This window comes from Protopterus annectens, chromosome 16.part0, assembly GCF_019279795.1.
Source record: "Protopterus annectens isolate FY-2018-M chromosome 16.part0, PAN1.0, whole genome shotgun sequence".
Taxonomy (NCBI): Eukaryota; Metazoa; Chordata; order Ceratodontiformes; family Protopteridae; genus Protopterus; species Protopterus annectens.
In genome coordinates this window covers 318,568,795-318,586,773 of record NC_056750.1, presented here as the reverse complement: position 1 = coordinate 318,586,773, position 17,979 = coordinate 318,568,795, and the positions used below count along the sequence as shown (strand labels likewise).

The 17,979-nt window shown below is 39.6% G+C and overlaps 1 protein-coding gene across 1 annotated transcript in view; it reads left to right on the top strand.

Moving 5' to 3' along the window:
* Positions 1–2,450: 2,450 nt before the first annotated feature.
* CNGA4 (cyclic nucleotide gated channel subunit alpha 4) overlaps positions 2,451–17,979 on the top strand; it is a 321,195-nt gene continuing 305,666 nt past the window's right edge. Inside the window, exons 1-2 of the mRNA XM_044058117.1 lie at positions 2,451–2,467; positions 2,991–3,097. Coding sequence (XP_043914052.1) covers positions 2,451–2,467; positions 2,991–3,097 — 124 coding nt within the window. The remainder of the gene's footprint in view (positions 2,468–2,990; positions 3,098–17,979) is intronic.

Here is a 17,979-nt window from a genome sequence, read left to right as displayed (position 1 = left end):
CACCTCCTTTTTTGTTCAGCCGGTCTACTCTTAGTATGCCGTAACCTGTAGGGAGTATTTGCTCACTGCTAATGTGAGGTTTTAGCCAGGTTTCTGTCAGGATGACTATATCTGGGGAGTACAAGTCTATGGTGGCATGGAGTTCATGGACTTTGTTGGATATACTTCTAATATTTAGGCTTAGTAGAAGGAAGTCACTTGGCTTTCTATTAGCTGTAATATGGGAGAAGTTGTGGTTCCTAGTCTGATTATGAGGATTGGGGTTGGAGATGGTAGGGCCAGGGTTGGGGTGGATGTCTCCACTTAGGGCTAGTTTTGATATGCATGAGATTATTAGTTTTCTTAGTTTTTGAATGTGTTTGTTTATAAGGGAAACTTTATGATTGTGCTCTGTGGGTAATAGGCATGGTGGGAGGGTTACTATGTTAAGTTGTAGGGATGCTTTATGTTTGAGTAATATAGTTGGTAGAATATGTGGGGGGTGCATAGGGATGGTTCTTGAGCTGGTGGAAGGGGAGCTGAGTGTGGGTGAAACATGAGTGGTGGTGTGAGTAGTAGTACAGTGGTAGTGCGGGAATGATGGAGCTTTGGTAGGATGTAAGATATGCAAGGAGAGTGCATGCAGTGAGCATAGGTAAGGTATGCTTGTACATGTTAGTTGAGGAGGAGTGATAGTAGTGGGAAGATGGAGGAGGTAGTGTTGGGTTAGTGTTGTGGTTGGCTATTGGAAAGATGGGAGGGGTTTGAGTGCAATAAAGGTGGGACCACTGGGGGCGGGAGGAAATAGGGGGCAGGGTGGGGAGTGAAGTGGGTAGAGACCTGTTAGTTGCTCGTATGAGGGGGCTGGAAACAATCAGTTAACAGAGTTAACTGATAAATGAACATTTGATAGTGACAAGGGTGGTTGTAGTTTAAAAAATGGTGCCTGCCACAGGTAATATTTATTAACTTTGGGATTGTCTTAAGGTAATAAACAGGGAAGGGGGAGGGGAGAACAAGGGTGTGAGCAAGCAGTTCTTTGTACTGCTGCTAATGAGCCAAAGCAATGACAAGTATGTGTTAAGAAACAATCACAATTGACCAAGGACTGCTCTGAAACTGTAAGTCATTTCTTAATTTCTTAGGTGGAAAAACAGGATAACCTTGTATCAGTAGGCTACTGTGGTCACAGTTTAAAGTAACAAACACACATTATTGATCAGTTATGGATACTATTTGCTAACAGAATGGAATAAGAGAAAGTGGAAGATGTGTGTGTGTGTGTGTGGGGGGGGGGGGGGGCTGCTTACAAGCCAAAGCAGAGTGCTCTCCAGCGGAAAATGAATATTGGCTCAAACAGGTAGACACATACTCAAAGTTAACTGTAGCTGTTTGCCGACAGTTCAGACCTGGACTGCGCTTTTCGTGATATTCATCACGCAGTATTTTATATGCCTTATTAATGATTCCATTTTTAATAGCAACTCCTGTTCTAGACTTAAGTAAAACTCTTCTAGAGCTGGTCTTTCATTTAGCACCCCCTGTCCATTTCTCTTTGCCAAAACTCTGTTATCCAACCCTGGTAGAGAAAGGTGTCTCTAACCTTCAGTCCAAACTTACCCTTGTCCTCAGCTGATGCTATTCCCTTTCCCTCTCTAGCTGTTTGCTCCCAAACCCTTGCCTCCTTTGCTAATTTTCTCCAGTGAATTATTGCCCCCTCTTGCTACTTTCTATACTCCCTACTCACAGTTACCCCTATTGGTAAAATCTCTTTCTCCATTCCTGTCTTTACTTTGTTTTTGTAATACTCTATGCATGCAGTATATCTGTTGTTGTAATTTTCCTTGAGGACCTGTATCCAAAATCCTACTCTCTTCTTACTTCTCAAACTCCCCCCACCCCTCTGCTTCATCTTTATCTCTTTCCACTCTGATTTATAACCTTTTCTTTAATTATGTATGTGAGCCTTAATTGTGTAGCTCTAAAATATTTCTTTAAAGTAGGTAACCCTAAACCACCTTGCTTTATGAGAAGAATCATTTATTCCCACTTATTTGTTGCGCGGATCCCCTTCCAAATAAACTCCTCCAATTCTTTATCAGTTATGGTCCACAATGTCTCCACTGTTTGATAAAAAATATGCCTGGCCTGCACATGAACCTAAAGGGACTATAAACATTGCCACTGCTTGCATCTTACTATCAATTGCCATAATCAAGAGCTTCCAGCTTCTCAATTTTTGTATTATCTTTTATTTAGTCTCTTCCCGCATATCCTGAGCTGCAACAATAAAATCTTTTTTAATCTATACACCTAAATACTTCATATTATCATGTTTTATCCCATTGTTCATAATGATATTATTACGTTTATCCATTGTCTTCATGAAGTACTGTCAGTGCATTACTTTTTGCTTGACACGAATGCTTTATAATCTGTTTTTTTTTGAGGCACAGGGGGTGTTATTCGGGATGATGCTCACGGCATGGTAACTCACAGCAAGGACAATAAACTGTGGAACATGTGATATGAAGAGTTGGTCATGTTGGAATTAGTACGCAGTAGCAGGTGAATGTAGAACATCTGTGGAGAAGAGAAGGATTATATATAAGTGAGAAACACAGAGTGCATCAAGCTGAGAGGCTCATGGTTATAAACGCAGGATCTAAGTCTTTCATTCTGCAGCATAAGCAGCTCAGTCAGGCCAGCTTTCCTTCATCATGTTTATGTACATATTATATAGTGTCACTAGCACCCTCTCAGCGGAAACATTCAGCGCTGTAAACTAGTACGGTGTTGTTCAGGACCATTTTCATTAGCTCAGTGGCTAATATGCTTTGTTAAAGGCTTGAACAATTGGTAGAGATGAGGTCTACATCCAAGATATGTGTTAGTTAAAGGTCTTGTTATTGATAAAAACTGTAGCTGAGGTAATTTAAACTCATCTATAGTACCACATCTTCTGTTACAGACACTAACCTGCCATCTTGTTGTTGCTTCCACATAACCAGGTCGTGCTTCACTCAGCTGCAGATCGACTTCCTTCCTGTCTGGTTAGTCCTTGATTATGTCTCCGACTTTCTGTACATTTTGGACACTGCCATCAAGTTCCATACAGGTGAGTATTCACGTTAGATAAAATGCACCTCTGCAGGAATGTTAACAGAAACTCAGCAATGTATGATCTGTCGGTCTGCAGAAAAGGACTTCCTGCCCCAGTATTCTGGTCTGCTGATAACCAGGTAATATGTTTCCACATAATTATACCATTGTTTTCTGTTTCCCTACATTCCCCTGTGTGTCTTTTATGCATATTTGTGTTGATATATCTATCGATCTATATATATACATACATATATATGGAATTTTTCTAGTAGAATTATTTCAGTTCAGACACTATTTCTAAACAAGCTGGGTCAGAGAGACTATATTTGGGTTCTGTAAGAAATATTTCTGCGCAAGATATGACAGAAATAATTTCTGTTCTGTAAAACAGTATGTTATAGCTCAGTGTTGCATGATTAGATAAAAGATCATAGCTCTGCTCTACTACAGACAACTAAATATTATGGAACATTACTCGCCTAGGAAAAGAAGTTAGAAACATAGGTAGGCTGGCATTGTATTTGCCCTTGCTTTTATGATAAGCTCTTTAATGAATGTAGCATTGTTTGTGTGAAGGGAAATGTGATATCATAGGAAAGTTGAGGAACATTCCAAAATGGAACTGTCTGAGCTGGCACTAGATGATGATTGCATTATTTTTCTGTGAGTTTAGAGTGTGTAAATTATGATTGGAAGGAATATTCCAGAAAGGTTTCTGCTCTAGATGATTGTCCTAATGAAGTGACACCCCAACCCAATATGAAAAAAAAGGAGTTATGGATGGATGGATGGATCACCTTAGTTAAGAACACTTTGATTTGTACATTAAGTTAGTGTTCATAGTCTGCTCTCTTTAGATTTTTCTCTAGAATCTCAGTAGCTGTCAAAACTATTCTAGACCAATAAAGCTTTTTGCCATGACAAGAACTATGTCTCAGTGAAATTCCCGTGAGACACATAGATATCAAATATTTTACAGTTTGAAGTCCCTGTTGTTTGACTAATTCTAGACATTTACTACTCTTTTAGTGGAGTATTACTATTTTGAATCCTTCCTATGTTCTCCCATTTCAGGCATGTCATTTGATTTTCCTGTTTAAGCAGTGGTGGTACAGTGGTAGCGTTGTTGTTGCCTCACAGCAAAAGGTTTTCATGTTCGACTCTCGGCTGGAGTGCCTTCTCTGTGGGGTCTGCATGCCCTCCCCATGGTCGAGTGGCCTCCGAAAGACATGTGTGAATAGACGTGCCTTCGCTGAAGGTTGGGCGTCAGGCTGGCAACTCGGCACCATAAAAAATCTACTGCCAATCATTAACGGACTGGAGTTCTGCTATGGTGACCCCTAACCAGGAAAAGCCGAAAAGACAAACATTTGGTTTTCCTTTTTATGTTCAAACTCCTTGTCTTGAACATACTCGTACACACACCCCACACACACAGACACACACACACACACAGACACACACACACACACACACACACAGGCACAGACACACACACACACACACACACACACACACACACACACACACACACACACACACACACACACACACACACACACACACACACACACACACACATCAGGTCTCTTCATCTTCTATATTAAATTAGTATTGCCAGTGTTCTTCCAGTAGGGATTGGTCCAGAATTCCAACTGGCTTATCTCAAGGGAGCATTCTAACCTTCATGAAGTTCCTTCTCCCTGTTAGACCTATGACTTATTTACTACACACTTGTTTAGGACCATTGTCATTAGTACAGTGGCTAACATGCTTTGTTTAAAGCTTGAATGATTTGGGGGTTGTGAGGTCCAAACCCATGATATGTGTTAGTTAAAGGTCTTGTTACTGATAAAAATTGCTATTGAAATACGTAAAAATCACCTATACTACCCCTTTCCTGCATACTGCAAAACCTCTCTGATTTAAATAATGACTACAAAAACTTCATTATATTAAATTAGATGATCACTACACAATTTACTGTTGCCAGAGTACTTTTAGACAAATCCAAACAGTTCAGTGCCTTTATCTGGGTAGAGTGACTGTCTATAATGGATTTGAGGAGAGCTATAAAATACTATATCCCAGAAGGCTGTGACAGAGAAAGACTCTGCTATCCCTGAAGGATGTCATTCTCCAAAAGGTTTGTGACTCAGATCATCTCTTGTTTCTGGGACCTATATGATATATGAGAAGAGTTTTAGCATGCAGTACTCAATGTCACGCAGGAAAGGACATAGTTGTTCAGAAAGATGTAATTCCTCAGAAGGTCACTACAGTCTGTAACACTGTTCATTAGTGACCCCTTGCTGAGATTCCAACAGTATTCTGCTATATTTGATCAGCATCCTTCAGTCTGCATATTGTCAAGTCTTCATATATGCAATCCATCTGGCAGGCCATACACTCTGGACACCTCTAGCTAATAGTACTCCTCCATTACCACCTACCAAGTCTAGTTATTTTAGTTAGATGATTGGTTGCATTTGGCCATTTGTTTGTAAAAATAATTTATATTATATCTGAATTTCTACCATCTTGAAGCCACCAAGAAGTAAATCACTATTCATTTGTTTATATAAGTTTTGATAAACCACTCAACAAATTTATGAATCGCTAAAAAGTAAATACATTTTTTCATTCCTTGCTTTTATATATTGGATAATGATTGCCTCCTACCATTGAGGGATTACTGCTTGTTCCTGAAGGGATCTACTGTTGAGATAATGAATAAGTGGATTTATGCTTTCTCTACACATCCTGTTCAGTATATTATCTCATTCCTTTGTTCTAAAAATGAAAGACTGTAATATGTATACATTGTATATATAAAATGGTTATATACTTTATACATTTGATTCATATATAGCTTTAGAGTCTGCTAGTGAGTCATGTGATAGCACTCAATGAAATGAACCAATAAGATTAAAGGTATACTAAAAAGTAACATTATGTGTATTCAGTGAACTGAAGTGCTTTTAACAAGTCTGCCGAATCTGGTAGTAGCACTAGGTGGTTGATGACCAATCATCACTCACAACTACATTTATTGACGGCAACAGCTCTTTCCATAGAATTAAAACTGCTTCTTAGGAGAGTTTGAACTAGGTCTTCCCCAGGAGAACATCAGATTCCTTACCTTTATTAAAAATGTCAGAAGATTGTCGAATACACTTATTAATGAATGGGTATTTCAGCAAGTGTCAGTTGCTGTGAAACAGTTTTGTTATGTGTCTTTACTAACTTTAATACGGAAATGGGACGACACAGAGAACCTCGATAAGTGAATACCTATTTCCTTGTAAACTGTGGATATAAATTATTGATATATATATATTTCAGCAAAGAATAACACATGTACTGATATCCTACTTACAGCAGAAATGTGTGTGTGTGTGTATATAAAATATCTGTATATATATATATATATATATATATATATATATATATAGATATATATATGGATCGCTATCAATTGATCAAAGTTCCAAAACTTTGAAGATCATATGGCTGATACCATATGTTTGAAGTTTTGAAACTTCGAACACTTTGTATTGAGATCGCTGTACAGCACGGAACGTGGGATTTGCCATTCTCCTCACTGTTGTGCGATCTCGGAATTGGTATATTTAAGTAGCAGAGGGTGTTGGGGTGCAGGGGGTTGCCCCCTACAAAAATGTACAGGTAATTTGTTTTATTTTATTTTACTGTTTTTTTATTTTTATTTTAAAGTTTCTAAATATCAAACATATGGTCTCTTCGATTAATTAATAGGGATCCATATATATATATATATATATATATATATATATATATATATATATATATATATATATATATATATTAAGAGTCCAGTTTGGTTACATGGTCTCCGACCATAAGAAATGGGAAACGTTTCAAGTTATGTTGAATCCATCCATCCACATCTCCTTCTTCTCATTTTTGGACAGAGGGTTTGGGACATGCAGATTCCACACTGAAGGCATCCCAGCCAGGAATCAAACCAGGGAACCTCTAGCTGTGAGGAGACAATGCTAACCATGGTGCCACCTGCAACTTTTGTTGAATAAAATTCAAAAATAGAAAATATTTTAATGAGTTATAAGAAAGAAGTAAAATTATTGAAAACATTATATTGCCATTTGGCAGTATAATGCTCAGGTTTGATTACTTCTGCAGGAAAAAAAACATGAAAACTAAAATTCTGAATATTTTCTCTTCCAGTATATGAAGAAACAGATTAAACCCAATGAAAAGAAAGGAATTTTATATAGGGCTAAGCAGGATGGTGGATTAGATATGATACATCCAGTTCTACCTTATTATGCAGTATTTCACAGATGCTATTGAAGGTTACAAATAATGGATTTTAAGTATTACATGCAACTTATTTATATATATATATATATATATATATATATATATATATATATATATATATATATATATATATATATATATATACCATGGGCAATTATTAGAAAAATGGAAAGAAAACAAATAAGTCTTTGTTGGTCTACAAAAGCAGAAATGAGAAATTTTCTTAAAATATGAATCAGTATAAACTGTAGAAATTGTTACTTCAGAGTCCCCTGAATAGGCTGCTGAGGCAATGATGCCTTCTAAGACCTAGCTGGGAACCATTAAATCATCAGATTTTAAGAGGGTTAGATACATGATTGAATCTGTATGACAAATATAAATGTACACAGATTTTTTCCTGGCATTTAAGACATAAAAAAATACTTGTTAAAGCATAATTTTTACATAAAAGTACACATGAAAGGCATTGTTTCTGTAGACTAGTATAAACTATTGACCACTTTTTTCTTGAATGTAATAGTTACAGAATTTTGAAATACCTTTAGAAAATACAAACACCAGTTGTATGTTTCTATTAAATATTTAACAAGTGATTTAGTTTGTTATTGCAGCAATTTACTTAATCTGTAATGTTTACATCAATGCATGTGTTTTGGAAAATTTGTGAGGCAGATGTGCTAATGTATTACACAATAAAATCAGCGACACGGAACATACTTGTTTGGAAATTCTTTTTCTTTTATACAACAATACGGTGTGTCTTTAAAAGTGAGTAATGTCATGTGATTGTTTAGATTTGTTGTAATAAATAATTGCTGTAGTATTTTTTACATCTACCTGAGCAACCACCAACTCAGGCAAATGGGGCCTTGGTTTAACATTTCATGTGAAGGAGACCACATTTGGAGGTGTGGCATCCCCTGTAGGCAGTTCAGTAATATTACTGAAAATGAATCCAACTACCTGTGGTAAAAATAGAACCCACAGCCTTTTGATTTCAGCATCAGCAACAAGTACATTACTTGCTGAGCCTCTGATACTGGCTAGTTAGCTGGTTTCACCTGTTAGGCTAATCTCACTGCTATTCTCCTGTTTCATTTTCCTTAGGGTAGCAAGTCCGCTTGTTGTGTCAATGATGCCAAGAGCAGGCTTTAATTCTGTTTTATCTTCGTCTGGCACTACATTGGATTCAGTTTTACTTATTGTACTTACAAACACAAATGATATTTAGTACTATGTTTAATTATTAGTAAAATTATTGAAAGTGTCTCAAAGTGTCTCACTTTGTATATTTAACTGTGTTCTGCTGTGTTTGTTATATTTTGATTGTACCTGCATTGTATTAGCTTACTTTCCTCCTCTGAAAAGGGACTTATGTCTAGTTGGACTTTCCCGGTTAACAAATGTAAAATAAATAAAATCTGACTTTATCTTGGTCTTTGCCTGTCTGCAAATGATTTTGTACTCCATCAAATGTTTACTGTAACCTTATTTTTATATACGTTACATGCTGTAGGTGGATTGGACACACTAAATTGGCCCTAAGTGTGAGTGTGTGCCTTCTGTGGAAGGTTGGGCGCCGGGCTGGCAACTCGACACCGCAAAACTCCACTGCCAATCATGAGTGGACGGTGATCCGCTGTGGCGAACCCTAGCTGGGAAAAGCCAAAAGAAGAAAAAGTTTCCTTACATGTTAGCAGGCCTTAGCTCATTATGTCCCTATCTCATCAAAAAGATGACTTTTTTATGTAAGTTTTTTCCTAGCTATTAAACTTTGCTGTGGGTATTGTCAGGGGCTTATTATCCTTTCTATTTACAAGAACCTTATTTTTTTTTTGCTGATCCCCAGTTCTTCAGGTTGACCACTGCAAAGTCAACTGTTTCAATGCTGACTTTTCAACAGTTATCCATCCAGCAGTGCTCACTGAGTGGTCATTAATAACATTCAGACAGTGCATTTAGACAAAAACATTCAGAGAGTGTAGTTAGGCAAAACTTTTAATATGTCATTTCTGAAGATAAGAATCATCTGAAGTTTCTACCTACCTGCACTGTTACCATCAATCAGACAGCTTTACTGCAATCCAGTAAGGCTCAGCGTTTTGTAATGAACATAATTTCGCATTAGTTTGGTCCTTGAAACAAAAGAAAATATCTTTCATTTTTTTCATATTTATTAATCATAACTTAAAAGCACCTCTTTCCCATCTCCCAAGTCTGCCAGGAAATTTAAAAAGATAAACCTTCCCTGTTTATCTCCTGATGCTCCCCAACCTATGTAATGAGGAGCCCTTTGCAAAGTTACAGGACTGCTCAGTTACCCCAGTGTCAGTGATCTTAGGAATGACTTTGGCTGCTTAATTTCCGGTGTCTGGTGGCCATGTCCTGACATAAAGAAAACAATCTATTGTGCTTTTATATCTTACTGTTCTGAAATCTGGTGAAAGCCCCCCGCACCCACCCTCATTCTTTTTTGACCCTTACAGAGCAGATCCACCTAACAAGCCACGGGATTTCATTTTTATTTACCATTTTACACAGCAGTGCTATCTTCCCCCATCTATTTATTTATTTATTTACATTTGTTTACCAGGAAATTCCGACTGGACACAGGTCCTTTTTCAGCAGAGGCCCGGTGAGAAAAGCTCCACAGAAAGACATGGTAGATGGGAAAACAATAACAGTAAAGGTATGTATACAGTAGAAGTGATCATGACATGGAGTAATACAGGAGCAAAATCAGTACAATTGAGTAGAAGCTCTAATTACAAACATTGAGAAATAAGAAGTAAAACACTGAGCTACAAAGTATCTAAACAGTAACTAGATAACAATAGTAACAGACTAAAAGATAACTAAAATAACTGCAACATCCTGTTATGCTTATCTAAGCCACCTAACATTAAAGAAAAGCCATCACAGTTATTAAAAAGTACATTCTTTTTGAACGACCAAACAGCTTTTAGTCAAATGTTATTCAGTCAAATAAAAGATAAAAACACTTTATGTTATCACAAAACCATTCTTATTTTTCCAAGGGGGTTATTACCCTTACATCCCTCTCCACATGTGGGAGAGGACCTTGCAACCTGCCAGTTTACATATATCAACTAGGAGGCTGAACAACAGCGGGGAAAAATGCAATCTCAAATTTCATGAAAGTTATTTCCAGCTAGCCATTATTGTCAGTGCCTCTGGCGAAGCTGCGGTGGTGCAGCGGTAGCGTTGTTGCCTCACAGCAAGAGGTTCTCCCATTGGATTCTCGGCGGGAGTGCCTTCTGTGTGCAGTCTGCATGTCCTCCCTGCGGTCGAGTGGTGTTCGAAAGACATGCATAGAATGGGTGTGCCTTCGTTGAAGGTTGGGCATTGAGCTGGCACTCGTAAAAAATCTACTGCTAATCATTAGCGGACCAGAGTTCCACTGTGGTGACCCCTAACCGGGAAAAGCTGAAAGAAGAATGAACTGTCAGTGCCTCTGGCATGCATTTTAAAACTGTTCAGTCAATCAGCACATTCTCAAAGAGTCCAAGATGATCATAAGGTGTTCTACAATCTGTATACAGATTACATGAAAATGACTAAAGTGATTACATGTGTTACAGAAAGGGCATGTCTGCAAAATAACTTGACTAAATTGCCCATTTTGGCACAGGAGAATAAAATGCAGAAAATGCAGATAACCACATCAAAAACTAAGCATATGAGATTTGAGAGACATGAACTGAATATTTAATACAGCACACAGTGATTGACACTGTCGACTCATTTAGGGACATGGGTATATGGGTAGATCCAGCTTTGAGTTTCTCTAATCATATCAATCAATTGGTTATTGATAGTCATAGAACTATGGGTTGTATAAAACAATTTATAAAGCCTAGGATTTCAGAAATGATGAAGTCATTGTTAGTTACATTAGACCCAAACTTGAGTATGGAATAACAATATAGAAAGCTCATAAGAAAACAAGCATGAGTAAACTGGAAGGACTGCAGCAGAAAAATAACAAAGACATCCGTCAATGTGAAAATTTAAGATATTATGAAATATCTGAACTTGTACACTGTATCCTACAGATATTTAAGAGGAGGCCTTATTCGGGTATGTAGGGCATTTAGAGATAACTACCTCTGGGAATGTTTACGGTTATCAAAACGTAGTAGAGAATCATCAGATAACCTTTGTAGAAGGTTCTATAGGAATAAAAAATGTACTAATTAGTTCTCTGAGACAGTAGCTGCTGCATGGAACACGCTACCAAATGACATTAAAGGAAGCACTAATTTAGATATTTTACAACACTTATTATGGGAATAACTGTTACAGTATATTAGAATTATTGCCAATGCCAGAAATATTTTTATTTATGTATGATTGTATAATATAACGTCCTGTAGACTACAGAATGTTTGCTTTGCTCTGTGCATAGCTATCATTGCTTTTCCCAGCATGGTGAGCAGTTAAATTATGAATAAGGTACATAGAAGTCTATAAATATTCAATAACCAGGCAGTGCAGATTTTAAATCTGTTTTGCTTGCAGAGATGAAAGAATGCACATACTGAATGAAATGCCACTTACTCTAAGATTAGTGAACAAATTTCATTCTTCATTTTTGTAGGATTAGAGGTAGGCTATGAACCTTTATTTTAAACAAAGACATTGGTGATCTCCAAACTCTGGACCCCACTCAGTTCAGGTTTGTAAAAGGCAGATCATGTCTCCTAAACCTGATAGACTACATTGAAGCAGTTACCAAAGCCATAGACACGAGTAAGGTGGTTCACACAGCCTATCTAGATCTTGCCAAGGCTTTTGACACCATCCCCCACTCTGGAATTATAGATAAACTCACTAAACTAGGTATAAATCCCTATGTCACAAGATGGGTTGCCAACTGGCTCACTGACAGAACCCACACTGTGAAAGTAGCAGACTCCAAATCTGACTTCAGACCAGTGACAAGTGGAGTACCACAGGGTTCAGTCCTGGGTCCTCTCCTGTTTGGTATCTACTTCTCTAAAGTATAGGCTAACACAGAAGGTCTTTGGCTAATGAAGTTTGCAGATGACTGCAAACTAGGAGCCATAATCGAAACTCCTAACGATGTGGACATACTACAAAAGGGCCTCACTGAGACAGACGCCTGGTGTCAAAGCCATGGCCTCAAGCTCAATGCCAAAAAGTGCATTGTCAGCCCTTTGGTAAAAACTCTGTACCCAAGAACTACAACATAGGCGGTAGTATACTTAACACCGAAAGTGTGATAACAGACCTTGGGACACAGGTGGAGAGTAGTCTCTCCTTTGATGATCACATTGCCACAGTAGTCAGGAAATCCTTCTACGTGGCACACCTCATCACAAAAGGTTTCTCATCCAGAAAAAAAGAGGTCATCGTTCCCCTCTACTCATCACTCATTAGACCCATTATAGAGTACAACGCCCCTTTTGGTATGTACCTCACAAGACATCTACAACAACTGGAAAGGCCATAGAAATACCTCACAAAGAGGATTACCGGCCTCAAACAAATGCCCTATGCAGGCCTTCTCAAAAAACTCCAGCTTTACTCCATCGCATATCGCCTACTCAGAGATGATCTCTGCCTAACATACAAAGGTATGTCAAACCCAGAGCTGTTGGACATGCTCCACTTAAGGAAATCCCAATCCCTCTGAGCTACACGCTCTAGGGACCTAAACCTTGTCACCACAATAAACAGAACATGCCGGAGGGATAGATTCCTGTCCTAGAGACTTCCCATACTCTGGAATAAACTACCTATCTATATCAAACAAAGCTCCTCATTAGCACTCTTCAAGAAAAATTTTGATGATTGGATGGGAAATAGGAAATTCACCCCGGGGATCACCTCTCTGGCTCTGCTCGACAGTGGCACAGGAAAATAATTTTCTTGGGTGGCAAAACCCAGGGTACCTTTTTGACTGGGCTTGTATAGGCCCCAGGGCCGATAGCCTAGTACCTTTCTATGAACCTATGAGCACGTATCTTCCTCTAGTCCTTGATATGATTTATTAAGCCTGCAGATGCATATACTGTGTGACTGAGCAAAGGACTTAACCTGACTGGTGCTCCAGTGCTGTTCCCGAAAAGGGGCCCTTACTAGTTAACAGTTAGCAAAAACTAAAAATGTAAATCTCTTGTCCTGCCTCCTCTTCTCCCTGTGTATAACTGAGGAGACATGTACATGGCATAGTAATTACAACTCATTGCCTGACCATATTTTGTTATTCTCCACTATAGCTGCTACAGTAGTTTTGTGTCTTATCTCATTATAGCCGAGTGCGCCTCCAGGCGTTTCTGCAGTTACCTCCTAGTGTGCATCAAAGTGTCAAATATTGCTTGTTCATATTTGCATTAATAATTCCAAAACCATGAATCAGAATATTTTATCATGAAGCATACATGATGGCAAACACAGCTGTATTGATATCTGACCTCTGTCAATGAGTATTTGTTAGAACTGTAAGGTAATAACTTCATTGTTTAAAGGCACAAGCCACACCCACTGGGAGTTAAAGGTTCACACTCAAAAGAGCTGTACTGGAGGGAATGAGCCATTCCCAGTTTTTCCAGTCCATCTGGGATTTCCAAATAAGCAACACAGCAGTGCCAGTATTTCTAGTGGCTGGATTCTTCCAGGAATCTCAGTAACTAATGAACGTAGCTGGTGGTAACCAGCATCCTGTCATCGGCCACCACTAGGTGTCCCAGTAGCCTAACTTGCCCACATCCCTTGGTATCCTAGCATCATATCATCCCCATCACTAGGTTTCCCAGCATCCTTCTATCCCCCAGTGCCTATGTGCCCAAGGGTTCTACCATGCTCTAATTCCTCAGTGTCCCAGCATCATATTATCCTTAATCCCTAGGTGTTCCACCATCCTACTATTTTCCATTCTTAGCTCTCCCAAAATACTATCATTCCCTATCCCTAGTTGTTATCCTGTCATACCCCAGCTCTAAGTATCACAGCATACTACCATTCCCCATCCCTAGGTTTCCCAACATCCTACTACCCCTCATCTCTAGGTGTCCCAGCATCCTACAATCCCCCATCCCTAGCTATCCCAGCATCCCAACATACACCTATCCATATATGTCACAGCATTATCACCCCCCCCATCCACAGGTGTCCCATCCTGCTATACCTATGTGTCCCAACATCCTATCATCCCCCATCACTAGGTGTCCCCATATCATATCCTCCTCATTGTTAGGTGTCCCAGAATCCTATCATCTGCCACCCCCATCCCTAGGTGTCTCACCATCATATCATTTTCCATCCCTAGGTGTCCCACTATCCCACCATCCTCCTTATATCCTATTATCCCTCATGAATAGCTGTCCTGGCATCCTATCATCCCCCCCCCATCACTAGGGGTCCCCATATCATATCACCCCCATTATCAGTTGTCCCAGAATCCTGTCATCTGCCATCCTTAGGTGTCACAACACCCTACTATCCTCTATCCCTAGGTGTCTCAGCAGCATACCATTTTCCATCCCTAGGTGTCCCAATATCCCATCATCCTCCTATATCCTATTATTCCCTCATGGATAGCTGTCCTGGCATCCTATCCCCCCATCTCCTGCTGTTCCAGCATCCTATCATCCCCCATGCCTAGGTGTCCCATGTTCTTGCCATTCACCATTCCATAAGTGTCCCAGCATCATATTATCCCTCATCCCTAAGTGTTCTAGCATCCTTCCATTCCCTAGTCACATGTCCTAACATCCTACTATCCCCCACTAATAGGTGTCCCAGCATCCTAGCATCATCCATGTCTAGCTGTTCCAAAAGGCTATTATCCCCATCCTTAGGAGTCACAATATCCAGTCATCTGCATTCATAGGTGCCCCAAAACATCCTACCATCCCCATCCCTAGGTGTGCCAGCATTATATCTTCGCCCAGCCCTAGGTGTTCCAGCATCCTATCTTCACCATCACTAGGTGTCCCAAATAGTATAACACCCCATCCCTAGTTGTCCCAGCATTTTACCATCCCCCAATCATTTGGTGTCCCTGCAACCTTCCATGCTTCCATCCTTAGGTGTCCACCATCCTATTTTTCCCCATTCCTAGGTGCCCCAACATCCTATCATCTCCATTCTTATGAGTCCCCACATCCTATTATCCCCATCCCTAAGAATCCCAACATCCTACCACCCCTCCATCCCTAAGTGTCCCAGCATCCTATTATCCCCATCCCTAGGTGTCCCAACATCATTTCACCCTCATGCCAAGGTGCCCCAGCATCCTATTATCTTCTAACCTCAGGTGTCCTAGTATCCCATCCTCTCCCCTTCCCTAAGTGTCCAAACATCCTATCAATATTCATGGCTAACTGTCCCTACATCCTAATATCCCTCATGACTAAGTGGCCCCTCATTCTATCATCCCTCATGACTAAGTGTCCCCGCATCCTATTACCCCTATCCCTGGTGTCCCAACATCCTATTGTCTCCATCCCTAGGAGCCCCCATATCCTATTATCCCCATCCCTAGGTATCCCAACATCATTTCACCTCCATGCCAAGGTGTCACAGCATCCTACCATCTCTTTAACCTTATGTGTCTTAGTATCCTATCATCTCCCATCCCAACGTGTTCCAGCATGCTATATCCCCATCTTTAGGTGTCCCAAAATTCTATCTTTCCTCCTTCCCTAGATGTCTCAGCATTAAATCATCCCAATTCCTTGGAGTCCCAGCATACCTCTCAACCTCTTATCGCAAGAAATATGGACAAAGCCGGACATAATGGGGGGACAAAGGCCCAAACATAGGGACAGATTTTAAATATTACTCTTATAAACTTAAAATGTAGCTAGAATAACAAGGTTTATATTAAAACATATTTTCTAAAGGATATAAAGTCTGAAACTTAAATGTATCTCATTATCTAGTCATTTTATTCCTCAGATCATCCCAGTGATTTGCAAGAAAACCACAACTTTTATGATGAACAGACCAAATTTTGAGGCAAAAATCTTGACATTCTACTAAAATCTGGATAGTTGAGAGGTTTGAGTCCCCAGCATCGTATTATATCCATCATAACTAGATGTCCCAGCATCCCCCTATCCCTCAGTGCCCCACCATCCTACTCGGTGTCCCAGGAAACTGCCATTCTCCTCTCACGGTGACTCTCCACACTATTATATCCCCATCACGTATCAGGGGCAGGATCTGCCACATTACATATGCACTCAGGTCACCGGACCACAAGTCCCAGTATGACTCAGTCATAGTCCATGTGTGTGTACGTGACCTGAGATGTACCACCCTAGACTATATGAAGAGAGACATCAAGGGCGATGCCATGATATGAACAAAAGATGACTGACTTTAATAACTGGCTTAATTTCTGGTGTGATTCTAATAGGGTGCAATATATGTTAACATGGAAAGAGATGGTCAACAGACCATGCTTTGCCAGGGATGTTGTGCACCTCTCCCCTCTAGGCTTTCAGATATTAGCTAAAACATTGTCTTCCCCCATAGTGTCTTTTTTAGGCAATGCCAAACTGAAAGTACTTCTGACATAGCAAATCAAAACCAAGAAAATCTAAAGGTACTACTCCTCAATACTAGGAGTCTAAACAAAAACGTCGAATCCCCAGAAGCCCTCTTTGCCCTAGAGAATGCTGATGTCTGTGCTGTCACTAAGGAATGGTTTAAAGCCGTAGAGAGCACAGTGACAGTGCCTTCCAGATATTTAGACAAGCTAATACACCAACAGGGACTAAAGGTGGAGGTATCCTGAATTACTTCAAAAATAAGTATACCACTAGGCTGCTCAAACAGGACAATGCACTTGAGCTTCTCCATGTTCAAATCATCATAGGTAAAATCAAATACCACTTCCTTACAAGTGATAGGTCCCCCTTCTATGACCCAGGAAACCCACACCATGTATTTAAACTTATTGGAAACACTCACCATCCAACCCAATACCATATTCATTCATAAGACACTAGCAACTGGGAATCATATATGATACCAGATGGACATAGCACAGAGATTCCTGGATTTTGTAAATACAAATATTCCTAGACCAGATTGTCAACACACCAACAAGGGGTGCAACCATACTGGATGTGGTCCTCACTAATATGAGAGAGTGCTGCACACACCCTAGTATAATGTGTTCTCTGGTAAGATCAGGCCACAAAAATGGTCTCCTTTGAAGTAAAAATAAAACCTAACCTTGGAATATTTAAGAATTACTCTAAGGCTAACTTCCTACTATTACGTGATAACCTGGCAAAATTTCAAGCCCCCATAAACCCTGAGAACACTGCTGTCTGTGCAGAACTGTTCACAAGAACAATATGCAAGCATGTTAATAGTGCACAGAGGCAGATGTACTCATGAGGAAGAAGTTCAGAACTAACTCAAAAAACAAGCCACCCTGCTGGAATCACAACATCAATAGGCTGTATAACAGAAGGAAGAAAATCATGGCAAAAATTAGGAGGTGCAGCACCCAGCAGGATAAAAGCCCTCTCATCAAATTAAACAAACAACTCAGAGGACAAG